At 36.1% G+C, this 15,425-nt stretch overlaps 1 protein-coding gene across 3 annotated transcripts; it reads right to left on the bottom strand.

Annotated features, from left to right (window-relative positions):
* Positions 1–2,586: 2,586 nt before the first annotated feature.
* ankrd33aa (ankyrin repeat domain 33Aa) lies at positions 2,587–13,260 on the bottom strand. Of its 3 annotated transcripts, none has more exons than XM_058764002.1 (6): positions 13,067–13,260; positions 10,744–10,996; positions 6,800–7,158; positions 6,550–6,679; positions 6,323–6,463; positions 2,587–4,756 (listed from the first exon to the last, which is right to left on the bottom strand). In XM_058764002.1, the coding sequence occupies exons 3-6, from the start codon at positions 7,076–7,078 to the stop codon at positions 3,942–3,944; spliced, it is 1,365 nt and encodes a 454-aa protein (XP_058619985.1). In that variant the 5' UTR covers positions 7,079–7,158; positions 10,744–10,996; positions 13,067–13,260; the 3' UTR covers positions 2,587–3,941. The 3 variants fall into 3 exon arrangements, with proteins under 3 accessions (XP_058619985.1, XP_058619986.1, XP_058619987.1); XM_058764003.1 differs by having other exon boundaries at positions 10,744–10,969; XM_058764004.1 differs by lacking the exon at positions 10,744–10,996.
* Between the last annotated feature and the right edge of the window lie 2,165 nt (positions 13,261–15,425).

Genomic DNA, 15,425 nt, shown 5'->3' with positions numbered 1-15,425 from the left:
TAGTGTACATTCAACTCTATTAGAATACAACCAAATTCTAGTCAAAATCACAATTGCATCATAAGAAATGTCAAAAGCGAGAATATTCACGTTTTCATTGTTTCAGAATATGCTGGATATGTTTGTGAACATGTAAATTCATTTTCACAAAATCACATGAAGACTAGAATTTTGATCTTAATCTGAAAATGATGTGCATAAAAACATCATCAATGATAAGCAAAACTGGTGATCCTGAGGCCATATATTGCTTTTAAGTAGATTGGACACAGATGGACATTTGGTTTATTTGATGGGACACTGCTGAGGGCAGGGCGGCCTGAGGTTATGGTGACATCTCCCTCTAAAGCTTGAAGCCTCCCATATGCTCCAATGAGGCGGAGAGGAATCTCAGTAAACAGCATGACAGCTCTTACAGATATGATGGAAACAAAAACCCCATCTTTCATTCATTACAACATAATCAAGAAATAAGTTCCAAGAATAATATTAACTTAGACTGCATCATAACACACAAAAGAAAATGTCCACGCAGTTTCCTTTGGAGACATTTTCAATCTTCTTGGCTGGTGTTTTCAGACACAGCTGGCACTCCTCAGATCTGAGGAGAGGAGAAGAAGAACTGTTATTTGAACAGCATTTGTGTATTTATTTTCCCAGTTCCCATGATATGTGTGATTTTGAGGTCTGTCTTTTCTCAGACTTCTATTAACAGCAGCACACACTAACTGTTTCCACATGACTGATTGAAATCCTTTTTGCTGAGAAATTATTTTGAGCATGGGACAACTCCACTTCCCTTTTTACCACTTCTTTAAATGAATCAGAACAATTAATTCTCTAATATTCTCGAATGTTTAAAAAACTTGTTGGATGCTTTGTTTGAAAATTTTTAAAGGAATTGTTCATGTATAAGGAATAATTGACGACGGGATGTTTGTCAGCCAATCAGATTCAAGCATTCAACGGCCCTGTAGTATAACCAAAAATAAACATTTACTTAAAACGCATTCACCCTCAGGCCATCCAAGATGTAGATGATTTTGTTTCTTCATTGAAACAGATTTGGAGAAATTTAGCATTATTTGCATTATATCACTTGTCGATCCTTTGTATTGAATGGGTGCCATCAGAATGAGTCCAAAAAGCTGATAAAAACATTACAATAATCCACAAGTAATCCACATGACTCGAGTCTATCAATTAACATCTTGTAAAGTGAATAGTGTTTTTTTTTCTTTAAGAAACCGTTGCTTCCGGCTATCCATAATATTGCGTTCTCCAGTGAAAAAGTGGTCTTGTCTGAATCAGGAGAGGAATATGCACAGATCAAGCACCATTTACAAGTGAAAACAGGCCGAAACAGTTCTATTTTGTGGATTTTGAGGATAACATGGGATGGAGTTTTTAACTGAAGGAAGCATTATTATGGATTATGAACTGGTATTTTTGCCAGAAGTGATGGTTTAAAGTTAAAATGCCTTGATGGATTTGTTTCTTATAAACACACAGCTTTTCACTAGACTAGAATTATTTTAATTACTTGTGGATTATTGTGATGTTGTTGTGTTTTGTGCTATTTGGACACTCATTCTGGAGGCACCCATTCACTACAGAGTTGAGAAAGTGATGTAATGCTGAAATTATTTTGAGCATGGGACAACTCCACTTCCCTTTTTACCACTTCTTTAAATGAATCAGAACAATTAATTCTCTAATATTCTCGAATGTTTAAAAAACTTGTTCGATGCTTTGTTTGAAAATTTTTAAAGGAATTGTTCATGTATAAGGAATAATTGACGACGGGATGTTTGTCAGCCAATCAGATTCAAGCATTCAACGGCCCTGTAGTATAACCATTTTTGCCAGAAGTGATGGTTTAAAGTTAAAATGCCTTGATGGATTTGTTTCTTATAAACACACAGTTTTTCACTAGACTAGAATTATTTTAATTACTTGTGGATTATTGTGATGTTGTTGTGTTTTGTGCTATTTGGACACTCATTCTGGCGGCACCCATTCACTACAGAGTTGAGAAAGTGATGTAATGCTGATGTAATGCTAAATTTCTCCAAATCTGTTTTGACAATTTGTATGCCTATCCCTCACACTTTTTCTTTCACTCACATTAAATTAAATATGGCATCTACCTCAAATGAGGTCCATCAGGCCCTCATGTTGCTGATATATTTTCACTTGTAAGCTACACATTGAAGAGCAAATCGGCTTCAGCAGTTTATCTCAGCGTATTCCCCATTCAGAAAAGGAACAGCAGGATATGATACTAAAAAAAGAAAAACAAAAAAAACTGTTGTGAAAAAATAGTTGTGTTCCCAAAAAGTTTTGCTCAGCCTGTAATTTGGTTTACATGGCTTTACCTCACTTTACTTCAAGGCAAAGATCTGATCAGTTACGTAAGGATGGCACAATGAGTGGATTAATTTACAAGTCCACTTGTCCTCCTTTGTGTTTTGACCTTACTGCTCCAATTATAGCCTTGCCTTAAGCTTAGTGATTGGTTTAAAACTTCCAGTGATATCATGGAACTAAATTAGTGCAGAATAACACGTGTCACAAATATGTGCGTTTAAACTTTATTGAATAAGTCTCTCTCTTTTTTGTTTTTGTTTTGCTTTATATGTTTCATTCAACTAGATATCACAAACAATGTATAGTCAGTCAAAACAAACAGGAACACATAACATATTAGCTGGTGCAATGTACAGAACAATTTCCATCTTGCAGTCTAAAGGATAATCATGCGCACACCAATGATAATAATAATAATTAAACGAGTGTTGCATAGATTTTTCTTTTCAAGGGGTCATTTTAGTGCTTGGCTTTATACACAATAAGTGCCTTCCCTGAGACACAAAAAGACAAAATAATGAACAAATTCATACATCCATTTAATTTCAAATGTAATTGCATAGAGGCAAAGAGAAAATATAAATATTCTAAGTGTCCTTTTGCCTGTATGATAAAAGACTATTAAAGTGCTTGCAGAATAGTGTAATGCAGACAAATGACAATAACAGTACAGGGACAAATACACTACCGTTTAAAAGTTTGGGCTCAGTATGATTTTCTTTCTTTATGTTTTTTATGTTTTTTTTTTTTTTTAAAGAAAATGACACCTTTGTTCATCAAGGATGCATTAATTTGATCAAAAGTGACATTTATAATGTAACAAAAGATTTCTATTTGAAATGAATGCTGTTCTCTTCTTCCTATTTATCAAGGAATCCTGAAATCAGTTCAGTATCAGTTTCAACAAAAATATTAAAAAGCCCAACTACTTTCAATATTTATAATAATAAGAGCTTCTGTTGTGAACCAAATCAGCATATTAGTATGATTTCTGAAAGATCATGTGACACTAAAGACTTGCGTAAATGCTGCTGAAAATTCAGCTTTGCCATCACAGGAATAAATTATATTTTAAAATATACTAAAACAGAAAACTGTTACTTTATGTTGTAATAATATTTCATAACATTTCTGCTTTTACTGTATTGAATACATGCAGCCTTGGTGAATATAAGAGACTTTCAAAAACATTAAAATGGAAAATCATACTGAACCCAAACTTCTGAACGGTAGTGTAGCTTAAAAAGTCTTTTGTAAAATCATCCATTACAATGAATAATGTTGCCTTAGCATTAAAGAAGAAGACCTGAAACGTCAGAAATGAAAAACAGAGGTGAAAATATTCAAAATGGATGTAAATATAGGCCTACTGGTTGTTGGAGAGGTATAAATCATATTGAGATTACATAAATGAATCAAATGTCTTTAGACTGCCTTGTCCTGCTATCCATTCATTTAAAACGACAGTGAAAGCAAGATCCATTTCCCTTTAACTCCTGAAACGGATATGAAAGGTCTAGAATGATGGCAGACAAGTCTGATAGCATCATGGCAACCTGTTGGCAGTTTATTCATTTGTTAGCTTTTTTCTTGGCTCCTTTATCCCTTTTCTCTTGTTCTTCTTTTTCCTTTTTCTTCCCTTTTTTCTTCTCCTCTTTAGCCTCCTTATACTTCCATATCGGTGGCTCTAAGTAACCTTTGGTAAGCCTCTTCTTCTTCTCCTTCTTGGGTGTTGGCTCTCCAGACTTGGTCACTTTGATTTGGGGAACGCAGCCGGTGGGGAACACGCTATTGCGGCGGGCCATGCTGCGCGGGACAAACTTGCGAACTCCATTGGAGGCCATGGAGAGCACGCTGCCTCTCCGCTGCGAGTCGGAGCAGCACGAGCCCAGCGACACAGAAGAGGCGGAGGTAGATGCCACAGAGATGGAGCCATAGCTGTGCCGTATCGCATGTTCCTCAAGCTTTTTCCCAGGGTGCATCTGCATCAGTTCAGGCACGGCCAAGCGTCTCTTTCCAATCTCCGGCGGGCTCGATGGACACAAAGGACGGCATCCGGTGACCACCAAGGGACTGTGGATGCTTGTGGTCATGCGCACCATATGGTCCATGATGCCTTTGTCCTGGGGGTCATGTGGAAAATTAAAGGTGAACGTGGACTTCAGGCGATGGGCAACTTTCTGTCCTGTGCTTTTTGTGGCTGTGGCCTTGGCCACTAGCTCCTTCAGGTCTGGCCACTCTGGGACATATTTTTCACTGAATTGTTCAGCCTGAGGCCTGCTGTTCAGCCGTCTAAGTTTGTTTAAAGTCTCAAAGCGACCTGTCTTCAGAGCCCATTCTCGTATGTCCTTCCCCCTTGTGGCATCCACAACATTTATGTCGGCTCCTAGCAAAGCAGAGACATAAGGAGATCATATTACAGTTTTTCCTCATAGCTTACGCACTATGAGGAAAAAAAAATCCAAATGCTTAACTTTTTTTGTAAACAAAAAAAGTAAGCATTTCATAGCACATTCTTTATAGCACAATACTTAATAACAAAACTATATTTATATATAAACTATATTTGTGATGTGTCTTTTTATCTGCCGATTTGCTGTAAATTTTTATAAATTACAGTAGGTTTACAAAGTTGAGCTGAGTTGAATTTGTGGCTATAGTTACTTTGGCATGAAATGCATAATGGTGTAAACGTTATTGGTTGTATGACTAGAAAAATAAAAGAAGTTGTTTTTACACCGCCAAGTGGCCACTTTGGGTAGAACATCTATGTCTGGTCTTGAAGGACTTGCATTTCCATTTTTAAATGAATTTTAGTTATTAAACAAATCAGATTAAGCAACCAAAGTGTGAAATAAAAAATCATTGTTAACTTTCACATATATCTGTTCAAGTAGAGCAAAACACATTTACATGAATTTTGAGAAAGAGACATATTTTATTAACTTTCACGTTGGGGTACTTGAACAAATGTGATTGATTTGATTAAATTATTAAATTGGGTACATGATAAAATGATATAGTATTTAAGAATTATTATTATTATTATTAGCTTGTCCAACTTAAGTTAACCTGTGTCATAACAAATGCAATACAATTCAAGACCACCACATTAGAGCAAGTAATAACATCATTATTGTAAAGATAGTTAAATTGATTGTATTTAGATAAGTGTAAACCTACTGACATTTTGACAACTGACTACCTGCATTGTAGGTACAGTGAGTGTAGTAAGTTGTCACATCTAAATAATCACCGGTAAGAGCACACATGGCTAATCCATTACTCGCCGTGAGGGCTAAGCGATTATCCAAGGGATCAGAAAAGAGAATGTCCTCAGGTTGGTCTTTTAAACCTGCTTGCGCTTACGTCGTGCCACCTCATCACTGTGCTTCAAAAGTTGTTTTGTGTTTTACTACTTTACCTTACATACCTTTCTATATACACACATATATAGATATACAATTTAAACTAAGAAATGTCCAATAATAAGATTTTCTGAAATCATTATTTTTATTAATACAATTCATTATTAATAAAATTTTCACTCACAATTCTTCTGATAATATTATTTGTAATACATGTATAAAAACAAAATAAAAAAAATGGCTAAACAGTAGCATTTTCAATAGTGGTCTCAGAAACTTTTGTACTTTTGTGATGTACAACCTTTAGTACTGGTACTCAATATTGTGACGTTTAAATATTTGCCATTCTCTTATGAAATATAGCATGTACAACTGTATATAGCATATAAAACAGAGTGTAAAAATGTTGTGACAACTGGCATTAACAGGCACTTAAAACCTTGTTCTATTTTGATTTGCTCTAAATTCTGGGATGAAACAGGAACACCAATTCACTTCATACAGATCGCAGGAAGCTGGTAGGATTTCATCTGTCTGACCTGGTCAGTCTGTAAACTAATTATTACAGTCCTAAAATAACGTACCAGCCATGAGCAGTGAAGCCACGCAGTCATTGCTGCCCTGCATGACTGCCTTGAGGAGTGCGGTGAAGCCTCGGTTGTCCCGGAGCTCCATGTCCACGCCACTGAAGTAATTTAGGATGTAGGTGAGGATGATTACAAAACCTGCAGTTTTTATAGAAGGAATTAGGAATTAGGTCCTTCGTACCTTATCATTTTTCTTTTGTTTAATGTGTTAATAAAGAGCCTACCAGCCTGTGCAGCAATCATGAGTGCAGTGTTGCCGTCATTATCTTGATGATTGATATCCAGAAAAGGGCACTGATCGAGTCCATACACCAGATCCACAAAGCCTTTTGAGACTGCCACCATCAGACCGTTCTATCAGAGAACAAGAAGGGGATTTGTCAGCATAGGAAATTATGAAAATCAGCTCTTCTGTCAAATTTCTGTCATACGGATGATGCTTTATGAGTATAATAAGGTTATTTGACTCCCTACCCTGCCATTTATGTCTAGTTCCATGACTTCGTCTCTTGTAACACCCCTCTCCAGAACTCTGCAGAGGGCTGCCACATTGTTCTTGGCACAGGCTTGGTACAAGGTGTTGGCAGAGCATCCACTGGCATCTTCCCGTTCATAGTCAGGGAGCACGGAGTCATCTGACAGCACACTCCCAGAATCTGAATCATTCTCCGAAACTGACAACTCAGAGGCATCCTCATCTGGACCGGAGCCCAGATTTGGATCCTCCTGCACCGTGACTTTAACCTCAGCCATCTGGCCAGCACGAGCCAGGACTCACACGCTCAGCAGGCACTTCATCATCATCTGCGTCCTCGCCGCTCCCTCCCTGGAATCTGCAAAGATAAAGGTAAAGGCCAAGCTGAAACCACACTTTGAGTGCACAACAAAATCTACTGCCATAAATATGAGCTCATTTTTTTCTTTTATGAAAAGACTTATTATTTTACATAGTGCCATAGTTGGAAATAAAAAATTAAAAAACTAAGTTAAACAGCCTAATATTTAAGTTTTTTTAATTAGTTGGGGAGCAAAAATCATTGTCAAAATAATGTATTTTTAGTGGACACCATCAGAACAACTTAAATTTACTTGAGAAGCAGACAACATTACAATGTTACATTTTAAAACACATAAAAATCCACAAATTTAACAATTTTCAGTGAGGTTTAAACTTAAAGTAAGAAAAAACAGCTTGCCAATCTTATATCATAAGTTAAACTTGCAGAAAAAAATAATAATCCAGAAGTGGCAACATGCAATCATGTTTTCTCGTTTTCATGAGCAAGTTTTTCAGGCATGTGCAAAGTTTGCACTTAAAGGGTTTTGTAATGACTTTATACAATACACAAACAGTATTGTTTTTAATGTTTAGCTATTTGTTTTTTTTTTACTGGGAAATAAAGCGAAAATACTGATAAAGGGATTTATTTACTTATCTTTTTTTTTTTTCAAGGAACAAAAAATTGGCAACAATGGTTCTATGAAGAAACTTTAACATCCATGGAAACTTTCCATTGCACAAATAGTGGAAGAAGGTTCTTTAGATTTTTTTAAATGTTCTTCTCTCAAACTATTCACTCAAAGCTTCTTTTGGGAACCAAAAATGATTCTTCTATTGCATTGCAGCTTTAAGTGTGTATAGTGATATTTTTGTAGCCATTTGTGGCTTTTTAGGAACTAATTATATAATTACAATCAAATATAATGAAATAATTTAAATATAATTTTATTTAATTTCTAACACTCGATCATTTTGTTTGAACAGGTGGCACATCTCAGTCAGAGAGCGGTTCGGGGCTGGACTGGTTGAGTCTCATCTGAGGCGAACATTGTTGTGATTGACAGACATAATCTGTACAACTTCACTCAACTATGCTGTAACAGGCTCAATGTCTGTGAAGAGCTTCACTATAGCTGTATCTGAGATGAAACTATTTATAGGTAGAGGATGACAGGAGAACATTGTTACTATTATTTATTTTGACCGAAGGTGGAACTTACGAAGTACAAAGTTTAAGCAACAAACATGATGAATGTGAATGAGAAGGAACCTATGAACTTTTGTTCAGGCTTACTGAAAATATTCAAAGGAATGTTGAAAACAAGGTCAGTAAGTGTATGCCAAACTAAACGTACTGCAAAATGAGTAATCATTTCACAAGTCAAGCATAACACATTGATATTCTGACTTTAATTTCTACTAATGTGGGGTTTTAATGAGAGTAATATGCTGAACTGAACACTGGTGAAATTCTGTAAATGGTTTGGAAAGAGCAGATTGCGCTAATGGCTCAGGAGAACAGATTCAGTTAGTCACACTTTAACCTCATGAGTAATGTGTCTGCTTATGTGTCAGCCAAGGCCTGACTCTTGGCAAATCAAAATCATCAGAGTTAAGACCATTTCCACTTCCCACTTTTAAATGTCTAGGAGCGAGCAATTGTGGAAGGCACTTAAAGGGATAGCTCATCCAAAAATGAACACTTGCTGTATTTATTCACCCTCAGGCCATTCAAGATTTAGATGAGTTTGTGTTTTCATTGGAACAGTTCTGTAGAAATTTAGCATTACATCACTTGCTCACCAACTGATCCTCTGCAGTGAATGGGTGCCGTCAGGAAAGGAGTTCAAAGAGCTGATTAAAACATCACAATAATCCACAAATTGCCTAATCCACACAACTCCAGTCCATCAGTTATTGCATGCTTGTAAAAGGCGTTTTATCTTTAAACGGTCACTTCTGGCCAAAATATCCATGAGCCATAATAACACTTGTGGTAAGAGTCCATAATACATTATAACACTTCCGACCATGAAAATGTTTTACTTGTAAACAGTACTTGATCTGTGCCTATTTCTCTCCTGATTCAGAAGATACAGGGTTTTCATTGGAGAAAGGAATATTACTGATAGAGGAATTGTATTTCAGCCAGAAGAAATTTGAAGGTTTGAAGATAAAAACTTCTTAATGATGGGTTTGTTTAACACAATCACAGAGCTTTTTACTTCGCAAGATGATTACTTGTGGATTATTGTGATGCATTTGTCAGGCAACTCTCATTCTGACGGCACCCATTCACTACAGAGGATCCATTGGTGAGCAAGTGATGTAATTCTAAATTCCTTCAAAATTATTCTGATGAAGAAACAAACTCATCTATATCTCAGCCATCCTGAGAGTACATTTTTAGAAAAGTTACATTTTTGGAATAACTATTCCTTTATGCTCAGGTTACTCATGTAAGTTTTCAATAAAAGCTTCCAAATGGCTATTTTCTTACCTTTTTTATAGAAAGTGCAGCCACATGCAGCATTGTTAATTAAAAAAAGATGCAATGCAAAATATGATGTAAAATATTGCCTATGCATGAAAAGACTATTGTTTGAATCTTTTAAAACAGATTCTTTAAATCTTTTTATAAAACGTATTTGCTCTCAGAGTGCTTTCCCAGCTATATTTAGCTATTTTTACTGGTAACACAGTGGCCAGTACAGACTGACATAGAGGCACTGTGTGTGTATGAGTGTGTGTGTGTGAGACAGAAGGGGTAGCAAGGATGGGAAAACATTCCCTGTTAGTGCCACATAAACAGTCTGTCCTCTGAGAGCCACAACACTGTCCACATGCTGGTTTAGCTCTCCAGACCATAGAATCAAAACAACGCTGTCAACACTGTCCCACTGTCAGCCCAAACACAATACTGCACCACACAATACTAGTCAAGATTTATGCACATATACTGTATGTTTGTTTAAGAGAAAGTTTGTTTTTAGATGGTGGTCGTTTCACTTCTGTTAACTGCCCACTTTTAACGAAGTTTTAAGTTTTGTTGTTGTATTTTTATTCCACGTAGTCTCACACAGTTGATACAATTTATACATTCCCATCAAAAATGCATGCACAATATTTACAATAAAACTAACTGCTATGTATATTATAATAGCACTTGGCACACCATAGAACATTTAAAGGTATTCTGACACATAGTTTCCAACAGTTTGGCTCCCATATGCAGCATCTGCACAAATACATAAAGTTTTAACTTATTTTATGCTTATTTAGCATTATATTATCTGGAGACATCCAACAGCAGGACTGAATAAATGAACTTTGGGAAGTAGATCCACATAAACATTACAAATTGACAGTAGGAGCTAAAACTCGCTCTTTCTCCTAATTTACAAGTTAAAAATGTCTTATTTACTTCCTGTTCCGCCCCAAGCAAACTTTTTAGGGATCCCCAAGAGACTGCCCATTAAAAACTGATTTTGGGAGTGACTCCAGCTAGATACATTTTTGCATTACACGATGAGGACTCCATGAAACTCAAATTTCCATGCGTTTTTGCTTAAACTAATAAATAATTACATAAAATTGCTAAAAATGTTTTTGTTTTTGTCTGTTGTTGTAATCTCACCATTAAAAGTGCTCAGAAGATGTTTTAGCGTTGTCCACGTCTCTCTGTGATCAGATCATTCTCCTGCTGTGTCTATTTAGTCCTCCCAGTATGGATTCTTACTGAAGACTGTCTGATCCCGCAGGACAGAGCCGTGTCCCTGCCTGTCCCCTCCTCCCAAGCCCTCCGATCGGACACTTAGGCCTCCGATCACTGAAGAATCCTTCCAAATCTTGACACAGGTGCTCTGTTAAGACAGGCATGGCCACTCATCCTGATTACAGGAGATTTATGGATTAACATTCAGAAATGGCAGCTGCCAGGATTTTGTGGTTGTAAGGTTGTCACCACTTCATTTCTCCAGTCTGGGCTGGCATGTTTCTCTTTGACTGACTAAAAAAAGTTCCTTTTTTATTGAGAGCAACAAACTATTTTACAATTAACTGGAGATTTTATTACAGATTTATGTCACACAATACAAGCACTAAAGAATTTTAAACTTATAATTCATAAAACGGTAAACTCCACAGAGCATGTGTGTGCTGAGAAGAGTATTATGAACTTTGCTGCAGTTATTATAATCATCCTGCCACTAATTGATATTCCAGCGAGTTGCATTGTATTGTTCCTTTCCTGTTTCTGCCTGGCATGTCTTCAAACCGCCTGTGTCTTATGTGCCCTGAAATAGCTATGGATCAGAATGTGGTAGAGTTTAGCCAATTAAAACAAGCTTAAGCATATCAGAGAAGCCCAGGTAACACCTCGTGCCACACATCTTACAGCCAGGCAAGGCTCATCTTGCAGCAGTCACGTGAAAAATCAGAGGGACTGAAACTGAAATTAATCTAATCAATTGTTATTCATTTATTCCAATATCATAGTCGTTTGGCCAACCGGTGAAGACACCTGTTATTTTAGGCCATGTATGACATGTAATTAAGTTAATTGTAATTCACTTACTATTAGTGGTCATGTTTTGAGGAACTTCCAGACTCCCCCAAATTCACATAGGTGGATATGCACATTGTGTTTGAAATCTGTGTACAAATGCTTTTGCACTGAAATTTTAATAGGTTTGTACTGTTAGTTCAGAGGAGAAATTGTTGGGGTTTAAAAGGAGGCTTAAAAAAAATCAGGTTTCAGAAATATTATCAATTTGACTGCACTGACAATACTTGATAAGAACAAACCAAACACTGAACAATGACAATTTGTCTTTGGTAGAGCTGCCTTTGAAGTTGTTTCATTATTGAGGAAGTTTTGAAACATTGTCACAGTAACTAAATGGAACTTGGTTTATCTGAATAAGATTAATATTGATTATTTAAATGAATAATATTGATTCTTTAGAGCTGCTTTATAGCTGGATAGAATTTGTTTTGTAATTGATGAACTTTAAGATCGAACTGAATCAAATCCACACTGACCTGACCTGACCTGACCTGACCTGAATAATGACATTATTGTCTTTTCTAGAGCTGAAATTTAGGTAATTTTATAATTTTTTACATTTTACATAACTGCTGTTTTCTTTTTTATTTCTGTTATGCTGCTCCAAAATGGTCTGTATTTAATAAAAAAAATGACCTGATTTAAAATTTATTCTAAATTTATAATATATTTAATAATCAACTGAAACACTCATATACAAAACTCACATACGTTCTCATATGATGGAAGTCTGAGAACTTTTTCTGCCCATATAAATACACAAAATGTATGAAATGATTAGTGAAGCCCAATGTGCTTTGAAATTTCATCAAACCGAGAAAGCAGAAACTCTTAAAAGTAGGGGCCTTATGCATGACATCACAATATTGTGAAAAACCACAAGAACAAACAGACAAAGTACAAGGATTTCAAATTCAGTTAAGTTTATCCAGCAAATTGACCTGGTTAGAAATTTGCTGGTTAGCCACAAAATACATTTTGGCCCACGTAATAAGGGCCTTGGAATGAAAAATCTGAACAAAACAAACTTGAGTGACTGGAATGGTGTATTCCAGATAGAAACTAAATTCATGGTTTCTCTATTTATAGTAGCCCAATTACAACTGGAGCAATCATTTCAAATCTCTATGTCAGAAGCATGTAACACTCATAAACACAAGAGTCCATTCATATTTCTCTGTTAAAGACCACAACAACACCAAAAACACAAATCAGTGCAAGCTGTCATGCTCATTTCTTTACATATGCAAAATATCACTTTAAAAATACAGTTAGCCTTTATCATTGACTTTAAATTTATATAACCCTAACTTCATGAGTATGATAGTAAGCCTACTGTATATAAAACTAGTGTGTAAAGTGTTTGCTCAGTGGAAAGCAAGACCAGCCAAACCTTCGGGAATTTTAGAGCTGGATCACGTCAGGTTGGCTGGATGAGTTGGATTCGGAGAGCATGCAGAGAGGTGATGTGCGGCCACAGTTATTTTCTCAGACTGTTGACCTGAAGCTGAAGAGTTATTGCAGTGCATAGACTCAGGAAATGAGGCAGAGAAAGAGGAAGCTCAGCTGGCCTTAGAGATTATTCAAGTGGGGCGACTCTCTCCACTAGAGAAGAGAGATTTAATAGAAAAGAAATCTGAAATGTGTTGGTTAAAATGTGTCTGGTAATATAAATACCACGCAAATTACATATCGCAGTGTTTATTGCTTTACAAGTGCGCTTTTGAGTGCCTATTCCTCATTGTGCCAGCAGAGGGCAGCAAACTGCACCAATACTGCATCTGTCACTAGATAGGGTGTTGTTTATGTATAGTGTTCTCAGGGTACTCGGTGTGCCATCACAAAATCGACCTCAGCACAATTCAGTGCTTAGTTTTGACATGCTCAGTTTAAGTGTACTTTCGTTTATAGTTTTTATGCGTAACTTTTTATGAAAATGAACTTCCCAAGTCATCATATTCATGGAGACAGCTGTAATTAATTAAGCGCGTGACTGGTCGTTTGTGAACGCACACTGCAAGAAATCAGTGTTTCAGTGTCAGTCACGGTACAAACAGTGTTTACACACACACACACACACACACACACACACACACACACACACACACACACACACACACAGACAGACAGACAGACAGACAGACAGACAGAGTAACCTATGGTAATTCTAATTCTGTGCAATTATAGCATAATTATACAGCACACTGTCATAATGTTCAAAGTACTGAATGTCCTTCTAATGGTATGTTGTTGTAAACTTTTTTTTTTTTTTTTAAAGATCTGATGTTTGTTCCAGAGAGAGACCAGTGCTAGCTAGATTATGTCATTTTAGCTCTCTTTATTAGTACCATATGATGCATTTGTGTGTGCGTGTACATGTATGAGGTGAGTGTTTGCAGGATGACGGGCTACTGAGCACTAAGTTTAGTCACAAAAGCAGTGCTAAAGACAGCCATGTGCAGAGTTATTATTAGACTCTTGGCAGTGTTTCCACAGCCCATCTTTACACTGTTTGGCTCCAGCTCGGAGGGGCTCAGGTTCTTAAACGTTTGGCTTTCCACCGTCCTCCTCTTTTTTCACAGATCTCAGTGTCCGTGAACATACACCATCACAGAAGAATCTGTCTAGATGAAAATCCGACCCAAATTTGTGTGCGGTTTGGGCTGTAATATGAGAGAGAGAGAATAGACTAACGTTTGTAATTGTATAAACGTGTGTCTTGACTCCAGGCCAGGTGAAGAGGGAATGAGCAGCAGGCTCAGGAATGTGTATGTCTACTCTGCTCAGAAAAGCACACATATATATTGTGGGCCACCCAAGTATGTGTATCGTCATGACACGGTCATTCATTTAACCTGGAAAATATCAAGGCTAAAATAAGCCTGGGTCTCGCACAGGTTCTAGATAAGTAAACAAAAGATCTAACAAAAAGCCCTTTTTATGGTGGGTTAATTGAATGAATGATTTCTAGCACAATACATTAGCTACTCTATGAAAAAAAGTTAGTTTGTTTTGAGGTTTCTGTTTAGTTTTTCTAGTATATTTAGTTTTTAAATTTGAGTATTTCAGGGCTGCCACAGTATGTTTAAAGATGTTAAAAGAATTTGTCACTTTTAATGAAGTGGATTTGTAAGAGTTTAAAATTTTATACAGTGTATCAAAAATTAACTTGAATAAGTTCATTTAAATGTATTTTAGTTTAGTTTTACCTTATTATGCTTTTTTTATTTCATGAAAATGTTTGGTTGTTTTTCTTTAAAAGGGACTTTAATAATATTAATGACAATTACGTTTAAAAAAGTTGTGCTGCTTGATATTTTTGTGTAATTATAAATAATTTAAATAAATGCTGTTCTTTTTAAAGAATAGCATTTATTTTAATTATTTATTTGAATATATAATTTATTGTAACAATGTAAGTCTTTACTATCACATTAGATCAATTTAATGCATCTTTGCTGAATAAATATATTAATTTCTTAAAAAAAAAAAAGTCTTACTGATTAGGACAGACAAGTTGAGAAACACTTAATTAGACTCATGTTTAGAAATTTCTGGCAGCCTCCTCCTCCTCAATCTTTTGTTGTAAGTTTTAAAGTGGGCAGCCATTATGAATTATGTCTGATAGCTTCTGTGTTGGTGCCCTGAGCCCAGCACAGCTGCCTTATTTGGGTTATTTGCTGCTTTTTATGCTTGCACCATGCCAAAAGCCATGTGTCATCCATTCAGACTGGATATGAAACAAGAAGAGA

This window comes from Onychostoma macrolepis, chromosome 23 (assembly GCF_012432095.1).
Source record: "Onychostoma macrolepis isolate SWU-2019 chromosome 23, ASM1243209v1, whole genome shotgun sequence".
In the NCBI taxonomy this organism is placed as follows: Eukaryota; Metazoa; Chordata; class Actinopteri; order Cypriniformes; family Cyprinidae; genus Onychostoma; species Onychostoma macrolepis.
Note: the sequence above shows the minus strand (reverse complement) of the source record. Positions and strands in the feature narration are given on the sequence as shown.